Source organism: Pseudopipra pipra, chromosome 12, assembly GCF_036250125.1.
Source record: "Pseudopipra pipra isolate bDixPip1 chromosome 12, bDixPip1.hap1, whole genome shotgun sequence".
Taxonomy (NCBI): domain Eukaryota; kingdom Metazoa; phylum Chordata; class Aves; order Passeriformes; family Pipridae; genus Pseudopipra; species Pseudopipra pipra.
In genome coordinates this window covers 18,130,274-18,154,354 of record NC_087560.1, presented here as the reverse complement: position 1 = coordinate 18,154,354, position 24,081 = coordinate 18,130,274, and the positions used below count along the sequence as shown (strand labels likewise).

At 41.2% G+C, this 24,081-nt stretch overlaps 2 protein-coding genes across 14 annotated transcripts in view; both read left to right on the top strand.

Annotated features, from left to right (window-relative positions):
* Positions 1 to 145: 145 nt before the first annotated feature.
* Positions 146 to 13,852, top strand: LINS1 (lines homolog 1). Of its 8 annotated transcripts, none has more exons than XM_064669161.1 (8): positions 146 to 269; positions 2,977 to 3,187; positions 4,089 to 4,580; positions 4,674 to 4,763; positions 5,598 to 5,739; positions 5,985 to 6,575; positions 9,435 to 9,615; positions 10,560 to 12,138. In XM_064669161.1, exons 3-8 carry the CDS (start codon positions 4,179 to 4,181, stop codon positions 11,458 to 11,460), a joined length of 2,307 nt encoding a protein of 768 aa, XP_064525231.1. In that variant the 5' UTR covers positions 146 to 269; positions 2,977 to 3,187; positions 4,089 to 4,178; the 3' UTR covers positions 11,461 to 12,138. The 8 variants fall into 8 exon arrangements, 4 of the variants coding, with proteins under 4 accessions (XP_064525231.1, XP_064525232.1, XP_064525233.1 ...); XM_064669162.1 differs by lacking the exon at positions 146 to 269 and adding an exon at positions 591 to 832; XM_064669163.1 differs by lacking the exon at positions 146 to 269 and adding an exon at positions 1,684 to 1,811.
* Positions 11,537 to 24,081, top strand: part of CERS3 (ceramide synthase 3) — a 42,829-nt gene continuing 30,284 nt past the window's right edge. For 2 of the 6 annotated variants that reach the window (XM_064669166.1, XM_064669171.1), the window contains exon 1: positions 12,511 to 12,624. The gene's annotated coding sequence lies outside the window, so the exon portion shown is untranslated. Of the gene's footprint in view, positions 11,666 to 12,510; positions 12,625 to 18,683; positions 20,025 to 20,046; positions 20,480 to 24,081 lie in introns of those variants that run through there. The other 4 variants (XM_064669168.1, XM_064669167.1, XM_064669169.1 and 1 more) reach the window with 4 other exon arrangements.

The window sequence follows — 24,081 nt, the reverse complement described above, 5'->3', positions numbered from 1 at the left end:
CGCCGGCCCCGCCCCCGCCCGCGCGCCGGGCGACGCGTCCCGATTGGCCCGCCGCGCTGACGGCGGGCCCGCCCCCCCGCCGCGCGCGCCGCCGCCGCGCCCCCATTGGCCCGCCGGGCTGACGGCGGCCACGCCCACCCGAGGACCCGCCCCGCTGCCGTAAAGCCGAGGGGGAAAGGGGAGGAGGAGGGGGTTTGCGACAGGGGGCGGCGGCGGTTCTGCCGCTGTGACGGAGCGGAGTTTGGGCCTTGCGGTGCCGCCGGGGCCGGGTGAGTGGCGGCCGTTGCTCGGCAGGGGCGGCGGGGCCAGGGCAGGCCCGTGCGAGCCGCGGCTCGGGGTGACTAAGCGGGACCGCGGGCGCGCGGACTGCGGGCCTGAGGGGCAGGGCCTGGAGTGAAAAGGGCAGGGCTTGTGCGTTGTGGGCGTGGTTTAGCTCGAAAGGGGCGGGGCCCTGAGAAGCGAGGGGCGTGAGTGGAGTGAAAGGGGCGGGGCGTGAAGGGGCGGGGCCTTGGGGCGCGAGGCGGGGGCGGGAGGGGCTGAGGGGGAGCCCTGAGAGGAGACCGGGAGGGGCTGAGGCGGCTCCGGGCGGGTCCGCGGGGCTGAGGGTCTCGGGACTTCCTGGGGCGAGAAGCCGCGTTGTTGGAAGGGCGGGAGGGCTCAGATGCCCTCAGGAGGAGCTGTGGAGGCTCTGGAGAAGCGGCACGTCCGTGCTCGCCGGGTGTCCCCCGCAGCCAGGGTTCCTCCCAGTGCCCAGCCTGGCACTGCCAGTGTGAGAGATAAGGGGCCATTGAGGTGCAGGTTGTTGAGAGATGAGCCTGCGAAGTCACTGCAGGTGCAAGTAGTTCAAAGTGTGTTTTATTTCTTAAATGCTTCAACCACTTCGTTATAAGGAAACGCAGAACCTGCAGACTCCCGCCCAAAAGTCACGGGCTGTGGTTTCATTTTGCCTTTTCTAATTTTTTAATGAAAAGAGAGTGGGGTTTTTGGATAGTTTGTTTTCTCCCGCTTGCTACTCGTGCGATTAACATTTAATAATATGTATAACAGGGGAAAAATAATACAGGCACTTGACAATAGATAATTATGCCTCTTCAGTAATATCTCTGAGTAATTGTGTGTCATAAGATGTTTTGTGTTAGTAAAAAAAAAAAAAAAGAAAACGTGGTATCAACAGTGTTAATCCAGTTAAATTAGGAAAGAATCACCCTGTGAGGGTGGGGAGGCCCTGGCACAGGTTGCCCAGAGAAGCTGTGGCTGCCCCAGCCCTGGAAGTGTCCAAGGCCAGGTTGGATGGGGCTTGGAGCAACCTGGGATAGTGGAAGGTGTCCCTGCCCATGGCAGGGGGTGGAATGGGATGAGCTTTAAGGTCCCTTCCAGCCCAAACCATTCTGTGATTCTGTGAAATCAATTTGCATGACTTCCTTCTAAATTAAATATCCCGTCTTGTAGAAATACATGTATTTTATAACTCTGATTTAGGATATTCCGGAGGTGTTTGCAACCACCATCTGAGTTTTCATCTTCAGTTCCTTGTTACCTTTCCCACCAAGTTTCTTTTTTCATTCTGTTTGCAGCCCCACTTGACTTTGGTTTTCATTTTAAAGCCTTATTAATCATGAAAATAACATAAAGCAAAATATTTACTTGGGATTTTTTTATCGTCTGTATAGTTCTCCTTTCTGTCTTTTGCCTGATCTATATATAAGGTTTTTGAACTGCTTCCTGTTGTTTATGCAGGAGTCTGGCACTGTGAGGCGTTACCTTAATTGGTTTTTAGATGCTGCCATGAATAACTCAGATAAATAATACAAGTAAGGGTTGGAGTCTGTCATTTCTTGTGTATGAATACGATTCCTTTTCTTTACTCTTCAGCTTTGAGCTTTTCACGGTGCTCCCTTGCCGTGCCTGAAACAAATTTAGTCCTTGTCTGATGTTTTCTCCCTCTTTGAAGTAAATTTCTTCAAAATAAGCCCCCTCGTTTTTCATTTCCTTTTGTGACTGATGTTTGTGAGCCGTTGTCATGTGTGAGTGAGTGAGACATACCTTAGAGATGTTTTTATAAAGTAATTAATGGTAGAACATAAATGTGTTATGGTAGGATCAGGAAATCACAATCATTATCATGTGAAGGAAAATGTCCTAGAAAAGGTGTGAATCTCTTCTGCTTTAACCACCTGGCTGGACTGTGTGAATTTGTGCAGGAGATCTGTCCATTTACCACACAGGGTGATAATTCAAGTTGATCTTGAACACAGAAGTAAATGTGTTGAGATAATTTCATTTTATTAGGTATTAATTTAGGAAGAAATAAAAGTCAAATATAGGAACAATAGCCATGTAAAATATTCACAGAGTGATTGCTGCAGAAATTTTATGAGGTTTCAAGTCATAAATTTCCACCTCAAGTAGAATTCCAAAGAGATTCTGCAAACTAAGGAGGAATTTAATGCCTGAAGTATCAGAGTTACCCTTAACATCTAAAATGTGGAATATGGGAAGGAATGGGGGAAGGATTCTTGGTCCTGTTAGGTGAGGAACATGCTGGAACATTTTGGAGTTTTCAGCTCAGCCATTGCTGGATGTGTCTTTAAAAATACCACACCTGAGTGAATCATAGGTCACTCCTGCAGGCAACTTCATGCTCTCCAATTTTAGATTCTCTTCTGAAGGAAATGCTTCTGGATGGTGGAAGAAATGAGGAGTCTGGGTAGAATATCTTGGTCTAACTCTAAACCTTTGGGAAGCTATTTTGTCAGTATGTGCTTCAGTTGCACTTAAAAAATCAGGTGGTAAAAATGCAGGTGTAATTCTCAGTGTTTGATATTCTTTTAAAAACTTGTGGAGATTATAAACTAAACCAAAAATGCCTCACATACTGACTTCTGCAGTTTCATTCTTTTCTTATATTCTGCTAAGAAGAAATAGTAATTTAAAATATTTGATCTGATGATAAATAACCTTTAGAATTTCTTACAGGTTGGAAGAATGAGCTGTTTTCTTCCTTTGGTAAAAAAGGAGAAATGCTACATTTAAGTAAAAGCCAAATACAGATGGATGGCTGCAGGAGCCTGCCTGGAAGTCTCCCTGGTTGATTATGCCAGACTAGAGATGGCAATCCAAAAATCATGCAAAAAGAAAATTCCTATAAGCAGCTGAAGTCCCACTCCCAACTTCTCCACAGATGAAGGTAATGAGTTTGTTTGTTGTTTTTAATTAAAAGAGTTCTTGTTAGAGAACATGTTAAAACTGCCCTAAAAAGATAAATACTACAGATGAGCATTGCTCTTAATATAGGTGAGAAAGAAACCCTGGTGTTCTTAAGCATATTTGTTTTCTGGGCAGCTGGGATATCTGTCTGGCCCTTTACAGTTGTGGGTGCTCACACTTCAAGGAGAGATTTGAATTCTTAATAGCTCTTCTTTCTAAGCTCTAATGAATGTTCCAGTGCTGGGATTAAAAGATATGTTCCATTGACATGGGGATAAAGACTTCTTTTTGTTTTACCTTTTCTGAATATAGTTAAGTATTTTTATTGGCACTTGGTAAGTTTTATACTTTGTTTTGAAAGTATTTCATAATTTGCAACTTTGTAGTCACTGGGCCCTTTTAAGATCAGGCCATCTTGAGCCTGAGTGCAGGGAAAATCAAGACTTGTCCTTTGGTTTTCATTTGTTTGAGAGATGTTGCCATTTCCAGCCTTAATGGGGCACTGAATATTTGCAGTTTAAATTTTATGCCTGTTTTTGGAGGCACAAAAGAATTTAGGTCTTAGTAGTTTTAGCAGTGTAGAGAAAGGATTTGGTCCAAGTTCTCCTATCTTTAGCAGTAGTCCCCAGTAATAGTAACCTTTGGTTTTATTTCCAGCAAAGTCATATTGCTGTCATTAATATAATATTGGAACTGTAAACTTCTTCCCTGCATGGTAATTCTTCATTTTAATATCTCACTGGGACAGTTTTGTGCAGCTGAATTTGCATTTTCCAAGTAAGTTTAATAATGGTGGTATTAACTCTAAAAATGTGTGCTGTGCTTGTGTTGTTTTCTAGTTGCTTGTTAAGTTCAGTAACAGCAAAATATTTTATTTCTAGGTAACTTCAAAGAGAAATGCCCAGTGGTGCTTCAGTTTTTATTGCTATGAGTGGTGACAGAGAGCATTTTCTGGAACGTTGCATGCCCTCATGATGAAGATCTCCCTCCTGCAGCAGATGTACAAGGATGTCCTGGCAGGAATTCCCTTAGCCAAGGAAAGCCATCATTATTCCTCTTTACTTACTCTGAGTGTTGAGCAGCCAGCAGGAGGAGATGAATCCTGTCACCAGAGGCATCTCCCACCTCCTGCTGCTGGTACTGGGAGCCATCAGGACACTGATAAGGTTGTCCCTGCAGCAGATGATTTATCAAAGAGCTTTGCCAGCATGAGCTCCTCGTTCTGTCCCCGAGAAGTGATGCTGCTGCAGTTAACCCTGATCAGGATGATGGTGGCCAAAGCAGAGTCCCAGCAAATCGAATCCAGCACCAGACTGAAGTACTGTGAGATCTTTGTCCTTCTTCTGAAGGAGGCAAAAACTGACTCAAAACTGGTAAGCTTGGTAAACTTGTGGAAGATTTTTGTGAGAGAAGGGAAAATAAAAAGGAACGTGCCTTAGGTGCTTTTCCTTTCCACGTGTCCCCAGGTTTCTCTGCTCGGTCCCCACGATCGGCTCTTATCCCACCTGGCTTCCCAAAGTTTGGCAGCTCTGGTGTATTTCCAGCTGAAGGAAGAGGTGAGTGTGGCACAACTTCATAACTGAAAAAATGACTGAGCCTGCAGGTCTCTCCATTTGACTCTACAGCAAGTTTTTATAGTGTTATTATTTTCCAGGAAATTAAGCTGTATTAGGAGGAGCCTGGAATATGGAAAGCAAGGAGATCAGATGTGTAGCAGAAGTGTGGAATGTCTTATATATAAAAATCTGGAATTCCATGAAACTCTTTTAGGGTAAAATGCATGTAGATGACAAGAAATACTCTCTTTAAGGTTGCAATACAGGTATTTCATTATCAGTATTTTTACAGTTCCTTGATATTTGTTAGGTGATGCATTAGATAACGAGTGACAGCCTCTTGGAAGTTAATCAAATGCTTTTCTGTATTTTCTTGTTTCAATGTTCCAATTTCTTGAGGGTTTTTTTGATGTATATTTAGTGAATATGTATTGCAGCCTCCATGGTATCATCTCTGAACATAGATTTATCTCAGAACTATGTTTGTAATATTTCTTGCCAAGTTGTCTGGGTCTGGGAGTTATGAATTCAGATATGATCTGTTTACAGCATTATCTGATTTTGGGTGGGTCTCATGGCATGGGGAGGTTTGGTTTTTCCTTTCTGGAACATCCAGATAATTTCTATTGCATTGCTTGTGTGACTTCACATTTGTAACTAGAGGCCTAAGTACTTTAAAGGCATTGGACAGAGAGATTGCTTCTACCTGTGTTTTGTCTGTGCCTACATTTGAATCTTTTTACTGTACAATTTAAAATCATTGGTGTTACGATTTAATTTAATTTGCATAGCAATTGGAAACATGTGATTTGTTTTTTGAATCATTTTTCTTAGAATGCATTAAATGTCACCTGGCTCAGCTTTACTCTGAACAGTCTCTTGGGATTTCCCGGGAATACCCCGGTTGCAGATTGCCTGTGGACTCTGACAGCGGTTATCAAGGAGACCCTGAGAGACGCGGGTTTACCCAAAGCAGGTACTGGGGCGATTTTGTGACGGTACCGCCAGGGGGAGCGATATCACCTGGAATTCATCGGGAGCGTGGGCTCTGGAACACCCACTCCCTTCCTTTGAAAGGGGGTATAAAGTGCTATTAAGATGTACTGGTTTAAACATACTTAAAATCTGAAAGTAGTCCCAACACTTACTTTTACTCGTTATCCACTGATTTATCTGGTTGTGTTACACGTCAGCTCAATAATGTGTTTTTTGTTGCCACAGGGGTTTTGAAGAAGTTGTTGGCTCCTCTTGATGCTGTGCTCGAAGGATTTTATAATGCCATCCTGTTCCATCATTTTGACAGTCACTACTATACTTCACCTTATTCTGAAGCTACAACCAACCTGATCAGTTTTATAGATCTACTGGAAGCACTTTTGGCCTCCAGAACTGAACTGGAATTACCACTGAGGTGCCAGAGAGTGTTGTTTTTGAAAGTTTCTTATATCCTGAACCTCATTAGCTCATCAATTCCCTATGTAATCAAGAAGAAATTCATTTTGCTCCTTAAAAAATGTGTCCTTCACAAGTCTAGAGAAGATGCTAGAAGTGGATCAGTGTCCTTACAAGCCCTGCCTTTGTGTGAGGATGTGCTTGCCCTGAGCAATGCTGTTCTGCAGGTTGTGAGTTTGACTTGGCTTAATCAGATCCCGCTCGATGAAAAGTCCAGCTACTTTGGAAGCAGTGAACCTGCTCCTGGAGATGATCCTCAAGGTGGTTCTGACCAAACTGTTCTCAGAGCCTTAAGTCTGGTTGTGCTTAAAGCACTGGAATTCAAGATTCACAACTCCACAGCAGAAGCAGAAATCAAAGGTAACAGTCCTTTTTTAGTTTTGCTCGTTAAGCAGAAGGTTTTAAAGCTTTCAGATTTTGTAATCACAGCTCATTAAGGCTGTAAATAATTTCAGCTGAATTAGTGGTGATGGGAGGGAGGAAGGAAAGAGAAGACCCACCCAAAGAACCTGCTGGTGCTGTGTCCTGCCTAACTGGTTGTCTCCTTGCATTTTATTCAATCCCTGCAGTTTAGGGGGGCTGGAAACAGCTGCATTTGGGATTGAAAACTTTTCCTGTTTGGAACATGTGTTAATACTTGAAATAGCTGAGCCAGATTGGGAACATCAGGCTCTTCTCCAGTTGGAAAAGAAGTGAGTCCATAGCACAAGCATCTGTTCAGGGTGGGGAACTGAAAGGAACTGCAGGTAACACTCTTCTCTCTTTAACATGGAGGTAGAACTTTAGGTACCAATATGTATTTATTTTATTGAAAGTACAAGGCATTACTGTCAGACAAGTAATTTAATGAGGCAAAACCAACAGTGTGATAGAAAGGTAAATAAAAATAACAAAGCTCCAAAGTAAGGCACAGGGAAATTATGGGACTTACCATGTAATCGTAGAATGGCTTAGATTGGAAGGGACCTTACAGATCAGCCAGTTCCAAGCCTCCTGCCATGGACAGGGACACCTTCCACCAGACCAGGTTGCTCCAAGCCCCGTTCAGCCTGGGCTTGGACAGACTTCCAGGGATGGGGCAGCCACAACTTCTCTGGACAACCTGTGCCAGGGCCTCCCCACCCTCACAGGGAAGAATTCCTTCCCAATATCCCATCTAACCCTGCCCTCTGGCAGTGGGAAGCCATTCCCCCTTGTTCTATCCCTCTAGGCCCTTGTCCAAAGTCCCTCTCCAGTGCTCTTGGAGCCCCTTTAGGCACTGGAAAGGGCTCTGAGGTCTCCCTGGAGCCTTCTCTTCTCCAGGTGAACCCCCCCAGCTCTCCCAGCCTGGCTCCAGAGCAGAGGGACTCCTGATTTTGGAGCCGTCTCCAGGCTGAACATCCCAGCTCTCCATGTCTCTGTGTCACCCCACATCTCCATGGCAGAGGTGTCCAGCCCTCAGAGCATCTCCATGGCCTCCTCTAGACTTGCTCCAACAGGTCCACATCCTTCTTATGTAAAGTGGTTGTGTCCTTCACCCTGACTGATGGGTCTATCCCTTCAATTAGTAGTTGTGAGCATACCTTGAGCATTCCTCTCATACCTCCCTCCCTGAGTGTCCTGAGCTCATGGATCAGCCTGGGAGAAGGGCAGCCCTGGCTGCTGTGCCGGGCGATGCCAGGAGGCAGCAGCGGGGTGGGATGGCAGGGAATGTGTTCCTGGGGGGAGAGGCCGCGTTGCTGTGTCACCCTGGGAGCCCGGGAGCAGCCCTTCTCCCATGCTCTAATGAGGCAGTGGGGTGAGGCTTTTTGCCTGAGAGACCTTCCTGGAATCCCAGCTTCCCACTTGCCTTTTTCCATCTGGGAGCACATGATGCACTTCTGATGCTGCGCTGGGTGAATGTGGACGTGCAGATTCCATGATCAAAGCAGAGTGCTGGCCTGGATTGCATGGAAAAAATGGAAAGGCAGTTTCAGTTCAGTTCTGAAGCAGTGCTTCCAGTCTGATACAATGGGCACTCCTGTATTTATTAGTCATAAATTTTTTTTGCCACATCTTTCTTTCTAAACAAGGATGCAATTTTACAGCGTTTTAAATGCACTGAGACATTTTAATACAAGTTCTAGATGTTATTTAAACGTGTAGCTAAAATGTTATTTTACTTTCTATATTTTTGCACTGTTTAGGAAGTCTAAAAGTCACTTTTTAATTCATCTGTGCAAAAGAGCCACAGACTTCTGTAAGACAGCTTCTGACACTTTTTCCAGATTTTGGAAGATGTTATATTTGTGATGTCAGTAGCATTCTTAAAGTTTTTAAGTATTGTAGAGAATATTTAACTTATGATCCACCTTCTGAAAAATGTACATATTGTCTAAGAACTAGTGAAAAGAACAAATGTAGGTTATATCTATTTTAGATGTCTCTGTGAAAATTCATTCTCAAAGAAAAAAAGTCTCCTTTCTTTTCCAGATTGGTGACACAAAAATGAGTTCTTTAATTAGATTCAAATACTCCAACTGTCAAGAGGAATTTCAGGTTGAGAGGGAATGGTGCTTCTATTGTAGTGACATTAATTGAAGTGGTTAAAACAAGCACCAAAATTCTTTAATATGGTAACTCCCCTTCCAGGAAGCTGGTTGATCCTTTTTTTTTTTTTTTTCCCAACATGAATTAAAGTGGCTTAACTTTACTTCATTTCAATTTTGAGAGTCATTTCCTGATAGCTTTGATTTATAGGGAAGAATTTCGGTCTAAATATTAACTATTAATAACAAAGATAATTTGATGTTCCTGTTATTTGCTAGGAGGAATAGCAAATCTTAAAGTCAAACATTAAGGAAAATCACGTAGTGATGTGGTGAGTAAAACTGATTTCAAGGTTGCAGGAAGTTTCTCTGTTTTCTAAGCATTGAATGTGTGCTCTGTTACCTCAAAAACTGATATTTAGTACCAGGATGTAGTATTATTAGTATTGAAGATGTAAGTTTTTTGACTCAAGGGAGTCTCTCTAATGATTATAAATAGTTATTTTTATGAGTAAGCTACTGCACTGAAATGGCAAGAACTAACCTAGAAAATTTGATGCTGTGTCAAATCAGTTGAACTAAGGAAAGATAAATGCATTCATGAACTGTTATTCACTATTAATTTGAAAAATAAAAGGTGTATATGTTGTTTACCAACAAAAAAACCATATAGCAAAATTCATGGTTACTTCCTTTTTTATTTTTTTTTCAGGAGACTTTGAGAGTTCCATGTCCCAGCTGTTGATGTTCTGGAGGAGTCACCTAAAGCCTTTCCCACAGTCTCACCCAGTTGTGCACCACTGTGAATGGCTCTGCTTGATTTTCATGGAGCAAGATGATGACATGTGGGAAGCTGCTAAAGCTTTATTACTCATTTATTTAAAATTGGATAGGTTAGTGTACTTTTTTTGAGAGAGAACTATGAAGAACTGTAATTTAGTGAGGCTGTTGTGATATAAATAACATTCCCATTGGTTACTTTTATATAAATCAAAGTTATTTTTCATAATTTAAAACCCCCAAACCTCAGGGCAGTGTGATAATGTGTGATGCAAGAGCTGATGATTTGTTTAAATCCTTTTTTGGATTGAAACAGGGGAGTTGTGAAACAATTTCTTACTAAATACTTTATCATATCCTGTAATTCAGGATAATTGACTTCACACCTAAAATAGTGGTTAGACAGATGAAAAGCAACACTGTTTTCTTAAAACACAGAGTTAGACAAGAATGGGATCTTAGACTTAAACTTCAAGAATTCCAAGGATTGGGCCCATAGGAATTGTAGCTACTTGATAAAAACTTAATTGCTAACAACTAAAATGTGTTCTTCATGGATTTGTTCTGGACATTCAGTGCTTCATTGTTGTTTAAATTACCATACAAGATATTATCCTAATTTATACAAGTCCCTCAAGCTTCAGGTGTGAAGATATGGAAGTAATAAGAACACAAATCCTTCTTAGACACTTAACTAAAGTAGGCCATTCTTCCAATGTGCTTAACAGCCTGAAAGTGTTCAGGTTTACAAAATTATTGATATAATATTATTTTATATTATGTTAAAACACAGTTGATGTCTTGTACCAGGATGTTTCCTAAGGAGTAGTGCCCTTTAAGCCCTGCTTTAAGTGCTTTGGCTTCCTGAACTGTCCAATCTCCAAGCCCCACGTGCCTTCGTTCCTTCTCGTTCTGATACAAAAACTGCTTTTTTTTGGTTTTTACTTTTTGACAAAATTAAAAACAGCAAGAATACCACCTTCTAGACACAGCTGTTTTTAAAAAGAAACTTGTAAACTTCCATTTCGTTGAGTGTATTTCATGACTTGCTTTCCAGGTTACAACACGATGCTGCTGGTAACTTAAGCCAAGAAGAGGAGGACTCCTGGAACGTCCATACTCATGCAGGTGGATACAATCCACACTGTATCTTCTTATTTTTTCTGGAAAAGATTGCATTTGATTCCTCAGTACTCCTAGATTTTTTGATTTCATCAGAAACTTGCTTTCTGGAGTACTTGGTAAGGTATTTAAAGCTCCTTAGGAGAGAGTGGCACCAGTTCGTAGCTGTCTGTACCCATTTTGATACCAAACACAGCGCTTGGCAGTCCGTGTCTCCTGCCAAGCCACCCCATCCAGAAGAGCAAAGCTGTGTGACTGATGAGAGTTTGCAAAACGCCGGTTGTGAACCAGCCCCACCGACTCCGCTGTCTTTGTCTTCCTCTCCCGATGGCTGCGTGTTTACAGCAGAGCGAGGTGCTAATGAAGCCGAGTGTGACTCACTGATAAGCGCCGATAGCGCGGCTCTGCCGGGGGCTCTGCCGGGCTCCCTTCAGAGCCTCCTTAATTACGACAGCTCAGAAGACTCCGAGTTGGAATCAGATGGAAAAGAGTGCTTGGTAAACACAAAGCAGGTGCCTGCAAACAATGAGGGTGAGAAGAGGAGAAGAGGAACTGGTTGCAGCTACACGGCTGATAACTGGAAAATCTGCACGTCTGAAGTGTTGCCTCTGAAACAGGAGGGATCTCATCCCTCATCCTGTTGGACTCGTATGACGTCCTTGGATAACATCATTCCCTTAAGAATAATGCTTTATAAATCAACCAAGTGCTTGGAAGAGCTGCAACAAGCTATTTCTAGGTTGCAGAGAAGAAATCTTTTCCCATATAATCCGACAGCATTGTTGAAACTACTGAGCCACATTGAGAAGATGAGGAAGAACATGAATCCACAATAATCCAAAGCATTCTGGTGGGGTTTTTTTAACTGGTACACCAGGGAATATTTCCATGAGACTAATGACTTCTGCAGCTCATGCCTCTTGCACTAGTCAGTGTATTTAACCTCAGGCAGGATAAACATGTTTTTGGTTGACACCTTAAAAATCTACAGTTGGAGCCAGTGATATGATCCATGACCTGAGAGTCCTGGGCTTATTCATGGTATGTATTTCAGTGTACAGTATATAAGGATTAATTGTTAGGCATTCAAAATTTGATAATAAATGGCCGATGTGAAAGCACATCAAAAATACATGATACTTAAAATATTGTCAGTTATGCTTAATGTCATTCTGTTTATGAATTCATGGCCAAATTGGTAGTGGGTTATGGACTACAGGGTGGGGTTAATGCAACACTTCACAGAATACTCTCAGTTGGAAGGGATCCACAAGGATCATCGAGCCCAACTCTTACATGAATGGCCTGGACAGGGCTCAGACCCCAACCTTGGTGTTATTAACACTGTGCTCTAACCAGGTGAGCTCATCTCAGGGTCTTGACTGCTTAGAGGCTGAGCTAAATAAAAGTGAGAGTTGTGGTGTTTATACTGTGTGTTCAGCATCAGTGCTTGGCTCTAAGTGCACCTTCACATGTGTATGTTACTTTAATTAAAAGAAAAGGTAGATGTGAAACTAATGCATAAATTGTCTAATTATGGAACACTTCAGTGGAGGATTATATCTTAATTAAGTTTAGGTAGTGTAGAAGTAAAATTCCAACAGAATTTCCTGCAGCCATTGTGCATTTCATGTAAGTAGAGAATGTACACTTAATAAATTTGTTAATTCAGAAAGATAATTAAAATTAAGTGACTCCAGTGCAGTGAGATGGATATTTAAGATACTAAATTATATTTTTTTTTTATTAGATGTAATTTGAATAACCTGAAAAGTGAGTGTCTGAGAGTTTGCTTGAGGGGAGCAAGTTCAGAACAGGATGCAGCTCAGTGTGTGCACTTTGCAGGAAGGCACCTCATGTTGGGACATTTAAAGAGCAGCTTGTAGTGATCCTGCAAGGGTTGGGCAGAGGGAAAGTACTGACAACAGGAATGCTGGAAACATCTCAGACCTCTGCAGAACTGTGAGAAAGAGTTTTCCTTCTAGGATCTTCTCTTGAAGGTAAGTGCTTGGTTCTCAATCAGAACAGAGCGTGTCCTCTCTTCCATTTAAGTGGCTATTTAGTGTTAAATTAAAATAAATACTGAGGTAAGACAAAAAGAGTGTGTGGAGCAGGTGACTGACCCACAAATCTCTGTGGCCATCTTCTAGTCTTGAGCTCTGAACTGGTGAATCAACACTTTTGGCAGGGGACGAAAACTGGGTGAAGCTTTTGGGATAATTTAGCTGGAAATTACAGTGCTCTCCAGGATGACAGTGGTAATCACTTGGCAGTTAGATGGGAAGGAGTGATCCTCTTCACTGGCCTGAAGGAGATCTGAATATTCTGAGTGTTCACTGTACTTTGGGCTCTTCCTGAGATAACTGTTGTTGAGAGGAGTGGGTGAGAATGTCAAGGAATGGAACCCTTTCCATTTGTGCCTGCAGAGACTTAGTTCAGAACTGCCCTTGCAGTTGTCCAGGGTACAGACATGCCTGGTTTCTCTCCACTGTTTGAACTCAGTTGTGCTCTGGATGCTGAGTTGCTCATTTCTCTCAGGACTAAGATCCCTCTGGGCACATTCAAAGATGCAACTCCAGACAACTTGGGAACTCTTCAGTTCAAACATGGGAAGTGCCTTTGGCGAGGTGCTTGAGCAAGTGTTTCTCAAGATCACGATTGTAAAAGTAGGTAGGTAGGTATATTTCAGTGAAATCTTTTCCACTCTCCTCACTCCTTTTCTAATCTAGCCTTTGCTGACTAGTTTATTTAAACTGAGCAATTCCCTTGTTTTCACTGAACACAGGACTGTTCAGCATTTCTTGATCTGGGCTTGGCCGGTTGGAAGCACCTAAATTGCAACAGTGTTTCTCAGACACTGATAGGATAAGGTTGGTGGGAAAGGTAAAATGGGGAGATAATTTTGGATGAGTCCTTGTCTTCTTGTTTATCAGTAATTACTACAACTATCTAAATGTTTTTAAAATAAAAAGTTTAGACATCTCAGAACAGTGTGTAAAATTTAGCAAGAAATGTAGGAGCCACAGCTTGATTTTTTTTTTAATTTTTTTTTTAATACAGCAAATTCAATTGCAATCCAACTGTATGTAATTCTTACAGGCTGTTTGTGTGCCCAGTTGGTTATTAGTAGTGATCATTCCCACATGTTTCCCTTCTCAGAAAGCCATTGTTTTAATTCTCAGGATTTCTCAGTTGTAAAAGTGAGTAAATGTGGTTTGTATCTGGCAACTAGATACCTTAATGTGTTGATATTTTACCATTTATGAACTGTAGGACCTGAGGTGGAGTTAAATCAATGTGAGTCAAGGTTTTTTTATTGTACTATATATTTTAATTATTTTACTGTACTATATGTCAAAATGAGTGTGAGCCATGAAGGTGGGTATTAGTTCTATGTCTGTATTCAAAAAGCCAAGCACAAAGAAAGCACCTGGCAAAAGAAATTGTATTTTAACCCATTGAGTATATGAGGTGGGATGGTTGGGTTTTGGTTGGGGTTTTTTTTAAAACCTAAAATTTTTAGGCAGAGCTGTTATTTCATTGCTAGAACAAATTAATTCAGCTGCAGAACGTATTACCAATGTAAATATTAGGAATTAGGTCATTACTAGGATATTTATGTGCCTTACCTTTGGATAGTGGTATCTATCAACTTTTCTTGTATTATGTCAAAGCAAGAAACAGAATAAATCAGGTGGCCTTTGTGGAGACAGTTTTCTATGTGAGGACTTACCCTGAAATGTCCACAGTCCCCATTTTTGCTGTTGTTTTGAGGATTTTACTTTCAACATCAATAGAATAAATTATGCTTTAATGAGGTAAGCAGTTGGCACTAGAAGTTGCTCACAGGATGTGCTTTTTAAAAAAAATATTTTTTTAACTTGAATGTTTCTAGAGCTTGACTGCAGCAGTTACAGCTGAATCCAGGCTGTGGTTCTTCAAACTGGATTTTCCCCAATAATTTTACGACTGCTTTCCATTCTACTTTTAAGACTTGTAGTACAAGTTTTAATCCTGTAATACAAGAATAAAAACCAACCTTGGGAAATTCTATACTTATGATACACTTGTAAAGCTGGGAATAAGGAGCCTTGGCTGTTCCCTGGTTTATCACTGCAGGATAAGCTTTGTTTGTACTTCCTCCAGAGTCAGTGTGGGATGGTGTCTGAAGTCACAATCAGGGATTTATCAGCGTCCGTAGGAGTGAAAATATTGTGGTCATTACAGTGTTGATCCTCTGTATTTTCCCTTAGGGTTGTCCAAAGGAGTTTGTAAATTCTTGTTGTATTTTGTACAACTCCTTTAGGCCACCTGATTCACTCTGAAGTCTTGTTAGAAGCCAGCAGTGTGTGTCAGAGTGGATAACAGGCAAGCTTTTACTGTCACCAGCTCAGCATCAGGCATGGGCCTGGACTTGGTTGAGAAACATCTCAGGGATTTAAGCTTTTCCAAGCCATTATCTTCTTAAATGTTGTGTAAATTAATTTATTGCTGTTAAGTGTCAGAGATGCTCTTTAATAGAGAGCTGGCTGGCTGCTGGCTCACAGCAAGGGTGGAAGGAATACAAGAATATATTTTATGGCAAAAATCTTGCATGGAGAATTACAATATCCTTAGTTATTGTTGGTTCCTGCCTTCCAAAACATGAGTTTTGTCAGTCAGCAGTGTCCTTTTAGGAGGAAGACTGGGAAAAAATGTGAAATGTCTTAAAGTAGCACATACAACCTCAAAAGTGAGCAGTGCTGAATGTTGGCTCCCTTAAAGTTTGTAGGGAAGGTTTCCATGTACACATCCTGAAATTCTGTCAGGAGTTGTTGCTGCCAATTGGAGTTGTCCAGGGATCTGTCCCATCTCGTCCTGGTGCTAAAGAGTTGAAATCTGATCACTTTTTATGGAGTTTAAAAGAAGTTCCAAATGCCCAATGCTAATTAGAAGGAAGTAATAGCTGCATGTTAAAAAATGAATAATAATTTTAAGTCTATTTTGCAATAATAGAGTATATTGATCAAGGAAGAAAGATTTGTTGTCAAATGACAAAATGCAGTGTCCTTATTTCTTTGCTTGCTGATTTTTATCTCCAAATATAACCTTCAAATGGGTTTGTCAGCTCTTACAATAACTTTGTCACTGCAGACCTTTTATGGCTCTTTGCTGTTGGGGTTTAACTGAAACAGAAATTAATGTTTTCTGGAAACTTACCTGCAGTACTTGGTTTCCTTGATGGTATTTATATACTTCAGGAAAATCATGTGTGAAAGCAGTGTTCTCTTTCTGCTGACTTTCTGTGAGAGTTGGGTGAAGATCCACTGAGCAGCAAATGTAAAACTCAACCAGTTTTTTTAAAAATTATTTATCTCCTTGAGAGAAAATCTGGTACTTGGTCACCTTCAACAGAGCATTGGTCCCTCTAAAGGAGTATTTCTTCACCTCAGCTAAAATTATTGACCAGCATGATGCTCATGTTTCCTGGATTTGTCATTTAGGAGCTGCTGCAGAGGTGGGAATTGCTGGGTGTGAAGCATCAAAGGAGTTGCCTTTCAGTTGCACCAAGCAAATGCTTGTATTTTGTGTTCTCTGTGGGTGGATCAAGATTGATGACCCGAGAGTCTCCCAGGAATGTAATCAAATGTTTGCAGCATTGTCTTACCTGCAAGTGTTACAAATTGTTGAGGTTTATTTTCATACAGTTGTTAAACCAGTGCTTCCAGCTCCAAGGATCAACAAGGCATTTTTTTTTTAATCCTGTGTTATTTGGACTGTTGGAAATGAATTAAGAAACTCTCTGAACTGATTGGATTAATTGTTAAATCTCTTAGTGTTGCAGCCAGAAGATTGTGTGTAGTAGTCTCCTGCATCTTAACATAGGAGTGTTATTTGGGGGGAATACAGTATCTGGAGTGGAAAGGGTGAATTATAGAAGTCAATCCTTTTATATATATATATATGTTATTTTTTTTTTGCTTTGTAAGCACCCAAAGTTACTCTCCTTGCTAAATTTACCTTTTCAAATAGATTGGAACAAACTCAGTGCAAGTACCTTCTGTAGCTGTGCAGTTATATCCAAATTGCTCTGGTGTTTCTGGTTGCTGGAAAGGGGGATTTGACAAGTATGGACAAGTTGATTGCTAAACTGAGGGGAAAGAAAAAAACCTCCTCACCAAGGATAATTTAAAGACAACACAGGACCAGGGTTTTGCATAAAGAAAGCCAACTAAATCATGTGTACATCTCTGTGCCTCTGGGTTTGAGAGGATTGTTCCTTCCTGTCCAGGAGGGTTGTTGATACACTCTGTGTTCAGGATTTAAATTAAACACAGCCCAGGGTTTGGAGCTTGAAAGAGGGAGTATAATTGTGGTGTTCCTGCCCCTCAATTGAGTGTGTGAGAGAAGCTGGTTACAAGGCAGTCCCCAGGGAATGTCATTGTCTTTTCCTGGAGCCTTTTTCCTAAGGCACATCCAAAGCCTATGGCAGCTGGGATCAGCAGTAGAGTGTGTTGGTGTTCCTTCACTTCACTTTCTCCTCCCAGGATTGCTGCTGACATCCTCTCTCTATCCAGTTGTCATCTTCCTTCTTATTATTAAAGCCCAGATTGTCGAAGTAGTGAGTTTTCTAATTCTGACTAAAATTCATGGGAACCAAGTTCTGAAACGATAATTTTAAAAGATTTGAGAGTTCTGAAGATTTCAACCTATGTGTTCAAATCCTGTCTCCTGACTTAGTCCTGCAGTGGCATTCATGGGGGATAAATATTTATTACCTTAATGCTTGCTGTGTTCAAAATCAGGTATCTAGTCTTCAGTTATGACAGAATGCATTACTAATTACTGATTAATTAATAACGAAGCCGCTCCTTAGTGAACATCTCCCTGTAAGGATCTGGATTATGAATCAGGTCATACTGGTAAGAAAGGGCTTGAGGAAAAAAGCTTTTTGAGAGATTGTAAATAGACTTCTTCATCCCTGTTTATGTAAGGAAAGGTTGGTCTATTAGGGGAAGGTTTGAATTCCTGTGGAGAGGAGCTTAGTTTTTAAACTGCAGATTGCAAGGTTGTGAGTTATGATATTGATGTCCTTGGAATGATTAATTTTCAGGTATTTATTGAGTCTTGAGGAGTAAAAAAATATAGGAATGTCAAGTTGTTCTACTTTAATCTTGAAGGAGTGGCAAGCAGGTGGGTTCCACTGGCGGTGAAAAGAGAATTCAGAGGCCAAATTATTAGTTTTGTATCAAATTGATTCCTGCTCTTTCTCCATGTATACATATGGCTGAGATTTGATTAACTGTCTGCTATTGAGATAATCAATTAGCAAAACCAGTTTGGCATTGATAGCAGTATATTTAGAACATTTTTTTTGGCTCCCCAGATTAATTCAAGGGTTTTTTTATATGAAAGAAAACAAAAGAAACCCTTAGGGGTTTGGGGGATGGTTTTGGTGTGGTTTTTTTCTTCTTCCCCATTCAGGTACCACCACACACAACAGCTCTGATTGTAGAAGTTTAAGGTTTAATGCTGTCTCAAAGATTTGCCAACAGGGTTTTTCCCTACTGAGAAAGTTAACTAATACTATTAACTCTTTTATGTAACTGCTTGGAAGCTCAAAGGAGAGCTCACACCCAGTGGATTCACTGTAATTTATTGTATCTGTTTAACTGGCTGGAAAATACGGAGGTGAATTGTGACATTTTGTGAAAGAAGTGAATTTTTCTTGTTTTTTACTCTTTTTTACTGAGAACTTATACATAATTTCCAGTGATATGTAAAATAATTGAGTCAAACCCATGCCCCCATTATCTAGTTATATTTAGTTATCTTATTATATTTGGTTATATTTAATTTTCCGGTGATTGAGTAGTTGTTCTGCTGCAAGTAAGGAGTAGTAACACTTGGATTTTTAAATTTTCTCATGGAGATGTACAGACTAAGGTGGTTTTTTGTTTCATGTCATTTATTTTTTTTTTTTTTGCAGCATTCAAATTGAAGATACCTGAAGGGTGAGCACTATGAAAGTGCAGTGGTAATTGCCAGGCCAGTGGGCACTTTGATCAAGAGGGTATGGTTAGCTTGGCATTTACCATGTAGCATCTTTAATCTTGTAATAGCCTCCTTCATAGGTGGTGAGTGCTACCCAACAAATGCTCCTCAGAAAGGATGAACGTGTTTTCCCATTTATTTTTTTTTGGTAGCAGTCCCACACTTGCTCCAGTCAAACAAACTTGTTTTTTGCTGTTTACTGTAACAGTGAAGAAATTGTGGATTTAGGCATAAGAAAGGTGTTGCTGCCAGTTGGCTACTCCATTACTGGCACAGGATTAGCCAAGTGATATATGAATCAGCTTGCTCTAGGCTTTCCTAATTGGCAGAGGGTTCCTAAATCCTCTGCTTGGTTCACAGCAGTGGTTTGTTCAGATGTGGGAAATTATGGAGATCATTTAAAGCAACAGCAAAGCCATACTCCTTTCTGAAATAATCCTTCATGTTTAATGCTTCTCTGGTGCATCAGGTGATTGAATACTGCTCCCAGTTTTATGGAAGGACCAAAGACCTGCAATAGCTGCAAGATACAAAACCTCAAAGAAAAAAATAAACCTGTGTGAGCAAACCCACACTTTTCTCTGGGGGGAAATAAATGAACAGGATCCAAATATTGCCTGGGTCACACATCTCCTTTCACTGCAGGCTTATAGATTGAAATGAAAGTCTCAATGCTCCAAAGGAGTTGTGGAAATGAAGGCCTTGGGGGGGGGATGCTCTCCAGAGTTATTTCCATAGACACCATCTGTGGTTTAGGAAGTCTTGGAGCCCAGACCAGTGAAGGCTGGGAGCATTATCAGTCACTGTTCCATGTTTCTTCTGTTCTTGTGCTCCCATGTCATGGGTTGATGTTTGCTGACTGCAGAGCAGGAAGAAAGGGCTAATAAGAGGTTTTCTTCTCCCTTTCTAACAATATTCTGCCCACCAGAATGCAAAGTAATGCCAACCCTCCTGAAAGCTGTTATTTAGGATTTGAAATTGTTGAGAGCTGCTGAGGGGTGACTTTCATCCTGATTCCTTAGTCATGGAATTAAAAAAAAAATTAAAAATCACATAGGTTAAAGTAAAACTGATGTGTTTATATGGGATCTGTAACCAAACACACACTCAGTGTGTGCTTCCCTCGGAAATTCCATTTTATATCTTCTGAGGAACTGGAACACTTGTAAAACATTCAGTGGATTGAGGCTGGAAATATTGCTGAGACTGGTCAATAGGAGCAGAAACCTTTCTCTACCTTTATTTAAAACCCCACTCTTCATCTAACAATACCTCTAAAGGCTGTCAGAGTGAAGGGATGCGTTCGGCTTTTCCTGCCCCCTCAGAGGCGCCGCATCCTCCCCGAGCGCGTGTGGAGCAACACAAGGTGAGACAAATTCTCATCCTGCAACAAAACACCACGTGGCTTCAAACATTTCTTCATCTCTCCGTGTTGAAAGGAGCAGCAGGGAAGGCAGGGAGGCTCTGCTGCTCCCGGGTTTCAGGAGTGGATGGGGATGACATCAGGAATTGCCCTCAGTCAGAAATCTTGAAGCGCAGCTTTGCTGGGTGGGTCTGGGAGGAATTTGAAAGGGTTCTGGAGATAGGGCGTGTTTACCTCGGTCAGAGTAGGGAGTGTGATGCCTCTTCCCTGCTAATGTGCTTATGGTCTCTTTGGCTGCAACATCATAAAGGTAGGAATTCTTTTTTCCTTTCCTTTTTTCCTGTTCTAGTAGGTTTTGTTGGGTTGGGGTTTTCCCCTCTCATTACATCAGGCTCTGCTCTGAATTGTCAGCATGTGCTGGTATCTAACACTGTTTTATTAGAGTATATCATCTTCAGGTAAAGAATGGGGTGGCCTTAATGAGATTTATATGTTGCCACTAAGTATTCCAACCTATGAGAACTGCTTTTTGTTGGGAAAAAAAAAAGGTAATACAGGTTACAGTAGCAGTTTTGCTTTTCTACTTCTTGTATCATTATCCTGTTAAGTGCTTGTAAGAGCACTTCTTTCTGAACTGGAAGGGAGGAATATTTATTAACAGGGAAAAAGTGTTAATTAATGAAATAGATGTGATAATGTGGAAGACAAAACGTTGAATTTAAGGTGCTTAAAAAAGGTGGTTCTAATTTTGTTCTGTAAAATGCTAAGAAAAACAAAACGTTCTTTAAGAAATTCAGTTTAACAGAGGTTTTGTTTTTTTCTGTAAGACTTACCTGTTGAGGATCTGAAGAAGCTAGTGCTATAAATAACACATCTAAACAAGTGCCAGAAAGGGTTACTTCACAGTAATGCTACAACATTCAGCTGGAGCAGCCCCAGTCACATTTTCCTCTCACTTTTTGCAGTGTATTTCTATTTTTCACTACCTTCCTGGCTCAGCCCTTCACCTAGGGTGCCACTGCTGATGAAGAGGCTTTGCTGATGCACATTTAACTCAAGATCTGCCTTGCATGTGTTAGGACATGAAAAGGATGTCAGAGTGGTTGAAATAATGAAAGACCAGTTCCGTTCTGGCTCCTCCTCCAGTCGGGTTTGTGGGTGGGGAGTGTCTGGGCAGGTTAAGCTGCAAAGGAAGGGGGATAACCAGGAGGAGAGCTGGGAACAGTGGAGCTCACCAGCCTTGGGGTACCTGCTGGGTCAGGGGGTGTAGAGACCATCAGTGTCCAAGTGTGTGTTATTCTTGAAAGTTCTGTTTCAGGAAGCTGCAAATAGAGTTTTCCAGAGCACAGATGCACCAGCCCTGTCCCCTTCCTGCCTTCCCAGGCCTAATTTAAAACCTTGAGTCATCCACCGATGGTGGAGAAGCCTCTGCACCCTGAGGTCTCTCTTAGTTACTCACTATTCTACTGTTTTCTCATGTTTTATGGTGCTGCTGTACTTCTAATAATGCACTTATCCTGATCACTCTGTACCCCTGTGCCACTCGATTCTTCTCTGCCCTTACTTCTTACTTTAAATAAGTGCCCATGAAGAGTCACAGTTCTGGGAAAATCTCCATTATAAAACAGCACTTTAAGCTGCACTTCAGGTTTTTATTTCAAATAGAACATTGTTAAGCTACAAAAAAAAAAAATCCCTTTTGCATCTTTCCCTAATAGTAATAATTTGAAGAAAACTGTCATAATTGAAAAGATTTTTCCCTGTGTTCTGACAAGTGGTTACCAAGTTCTTAAAGCATCAAGTGTTGTTCCTTTAGGTTTGTTCAAACTTTTCATGAATTAAGTGTCTATTAAGAACCTGTACTTTGGATAGGGTTTGGTTTTTTTCCAATGACTACTTTCATCTCAAAATTATTGCAGATATTTGAGTTATTTCACAGCTTTTTATTCCACTCTGTCCATGTTATGGATTTTTAAAGCTTAAAAGTGGACATAGTTTGCACTGTAATTGTATAGTGAGAGAACTGTATTTCACTTTCCTCAGCAGCCTGCTGTCAGCTAAAACCATTTCAGCTGCTCAAAAATTATTTACCTTTAAGTAGAGACAGCATGGGAACTTTCACCCAGAAAATGATTCATTTCAAAGAAGTCTGGTTCACTTTTTTTAATATTTTTTTTCCCCAGAGAACAGGGAAAAAAATAGAAAACTCACTTGCCACCTTAATTGAGATTTATTCAAAGTGCTTTTTAGCCTGCTCACGGTAGTACCCGAGTTACAAGGTAATGAGGAGGAGCAGTAAAAGAAGTAAAATGCTGTAATTGCCCCATAACTGGGCACTTAAACTGTTTACAGCTGAGATTTGTACAAGTGAGGGAGTAAATGTGAAGTTAAAGGTCTTGCAGCAGTCTTAATTCAGCTGCTTTATGGATGGAGCTCTCCAGGGTTTCACTTCAGGGTTTCACCATAAGAACTTCCAGGTCCAACAGCTCCTTTATTCCCAGCTGCCGCCGCTGGGATCTGTGGGCTGGGGGAGATGTCAGGCTCAGGTTGTGCAGAATCCAACCAGAATCATGTTTGCACATTTGGGAAGACAACATGGGAAGGGATGGCAGCATCCACCAACATCCTTCCTTCAGCTCTTTCCTCCACAAACCACACGGCCCAACGTGCAGGACCCACATCCGTCCACCTGTTCCATGGGGAACATGAATGTCTGTAGCAAAACACTGAGCTGCTGCTAAAACTTGTGTGGTTACTCTTGGATATGTTTCTGAGTCTCCAGCAAAGCCCAAAACAAAGTCATGGTATGGTGCATCTCATTTTTGTTTACTCTTTTACACTTCTGTTTAATGTTGATGATTAACAGCCCGGAACAGCTTTGCTATCTCTTGATATCTGAGAGACTTGATTTTTTTTTTCCCAACAGTCACTGCAGCAGTTTTACCAGTTCTGCCAAATTATGAGTGAAATAGAATTATGTTATTCTTGCTTTTTGCTGATTACATTCTTTCCCTGCTACACCTCTGGAGCCACAGAGTAGACTGATAAGATGTTTAAAAATTAAGGTTTCTTTCATTTGCACTTTCGTGTTGTTGATCCATTGTGTTTTTTCTAATTTGTTCAGTAAATAAGCATAGGAAATGCTCCCAACACATCCTGCAAACCTGGGTATCACCTTCTCTTAGTCTGGCTTTGGAAATGCAGTTTTTGCACGCAAGAGCTTTTGTGCAGAGAATACAATCAAAGCTTTGGCTTTGTTTCTATTTATTAATTCCTCAGACTGCAGCAGCCAGAAATTTCACTTCAAAGCAGCTCCTGAATTTGTTTTGCAAAATGCAGCCACATAGCTTTTGTCAAACCCAAATATATCCCTTTTTTTTTTTCTTTTGCTTAATGGTGTTAAAAATCAGGTTTTTGGGTTCTTTTATCCAGTATATCAAGGATTCAAGAAACAGGGCTTTGAAAGAAACTTCACATTGGTACTTCCCAAGTGTGTAGGCTTTTCTTTAATTATAAAGGATGCAGTTCCTGAAGCAATCATTCCTGATTTTCCTGTTTTGCACTAACCCATTTAAAACTAGATTGGGCTACAGAGGAGATCCTTCCGTAGCAAGGTGATTAGATTTCTTTACTTGGAGTATTTAATTCCTGAGATGCAGAGGAACCTCAGTTTTCTAAAATATCTTCATTTTTTTGTTAGACTGAATTTTAGCCCCTTCTAGAGCAACAATTCCAGTTTTGTCAACGAATCCTGGCAGTGCTGGTGCATGGATTGGGATCTGGGAAGAGGCAGAGGTTTTTTTCAGCCTTGGCTGGGTAGAATATGAGTCACCTGCTGTTGTAATTTCTCACTCCTGATTGTTGGTGCTGCTACAAGCTCCAAGGAAAAGCTCTGAGCTCAGCACCAGCAATAGGAGGTTCAGGCTGGGTTGGCTTTAAAGCTTCTCGTTAGAGCTGGTCCCAAATCAGGCCAAGCTGGGCCTTTTCCTCCAGTGCCCATTCTTTGGAAGCAGCAGAGCAACTTGTGACACTTCATGCAAGCTAAAAAGATGAGCTGCTT

Bases quoted from the DNA above. Each gene is read 5' to 3' on its own strand.
- LINS1 (XM_064669161.1), top strand. From the start codon at position 4,179: ATGATGAAGATCTCCCTCCTGCAGCAGATGTACAAGGATGTCCTGGCA. The intron at 4,581-4,673 runs GTAAGCTTGGTA...ACGTGTCCCCAG, and splicing joins CAAAAACTGACTCAAAACTG to GTTTCTCTGCTCGGTCCCCA. The intron at 9,616-10,559 runs GTTAGTGTACTT...CTTGCTTTCCAG, and splicing joins ATTTATTTAAAATTGGATAG to GTTACAACACGATGCTGCTG.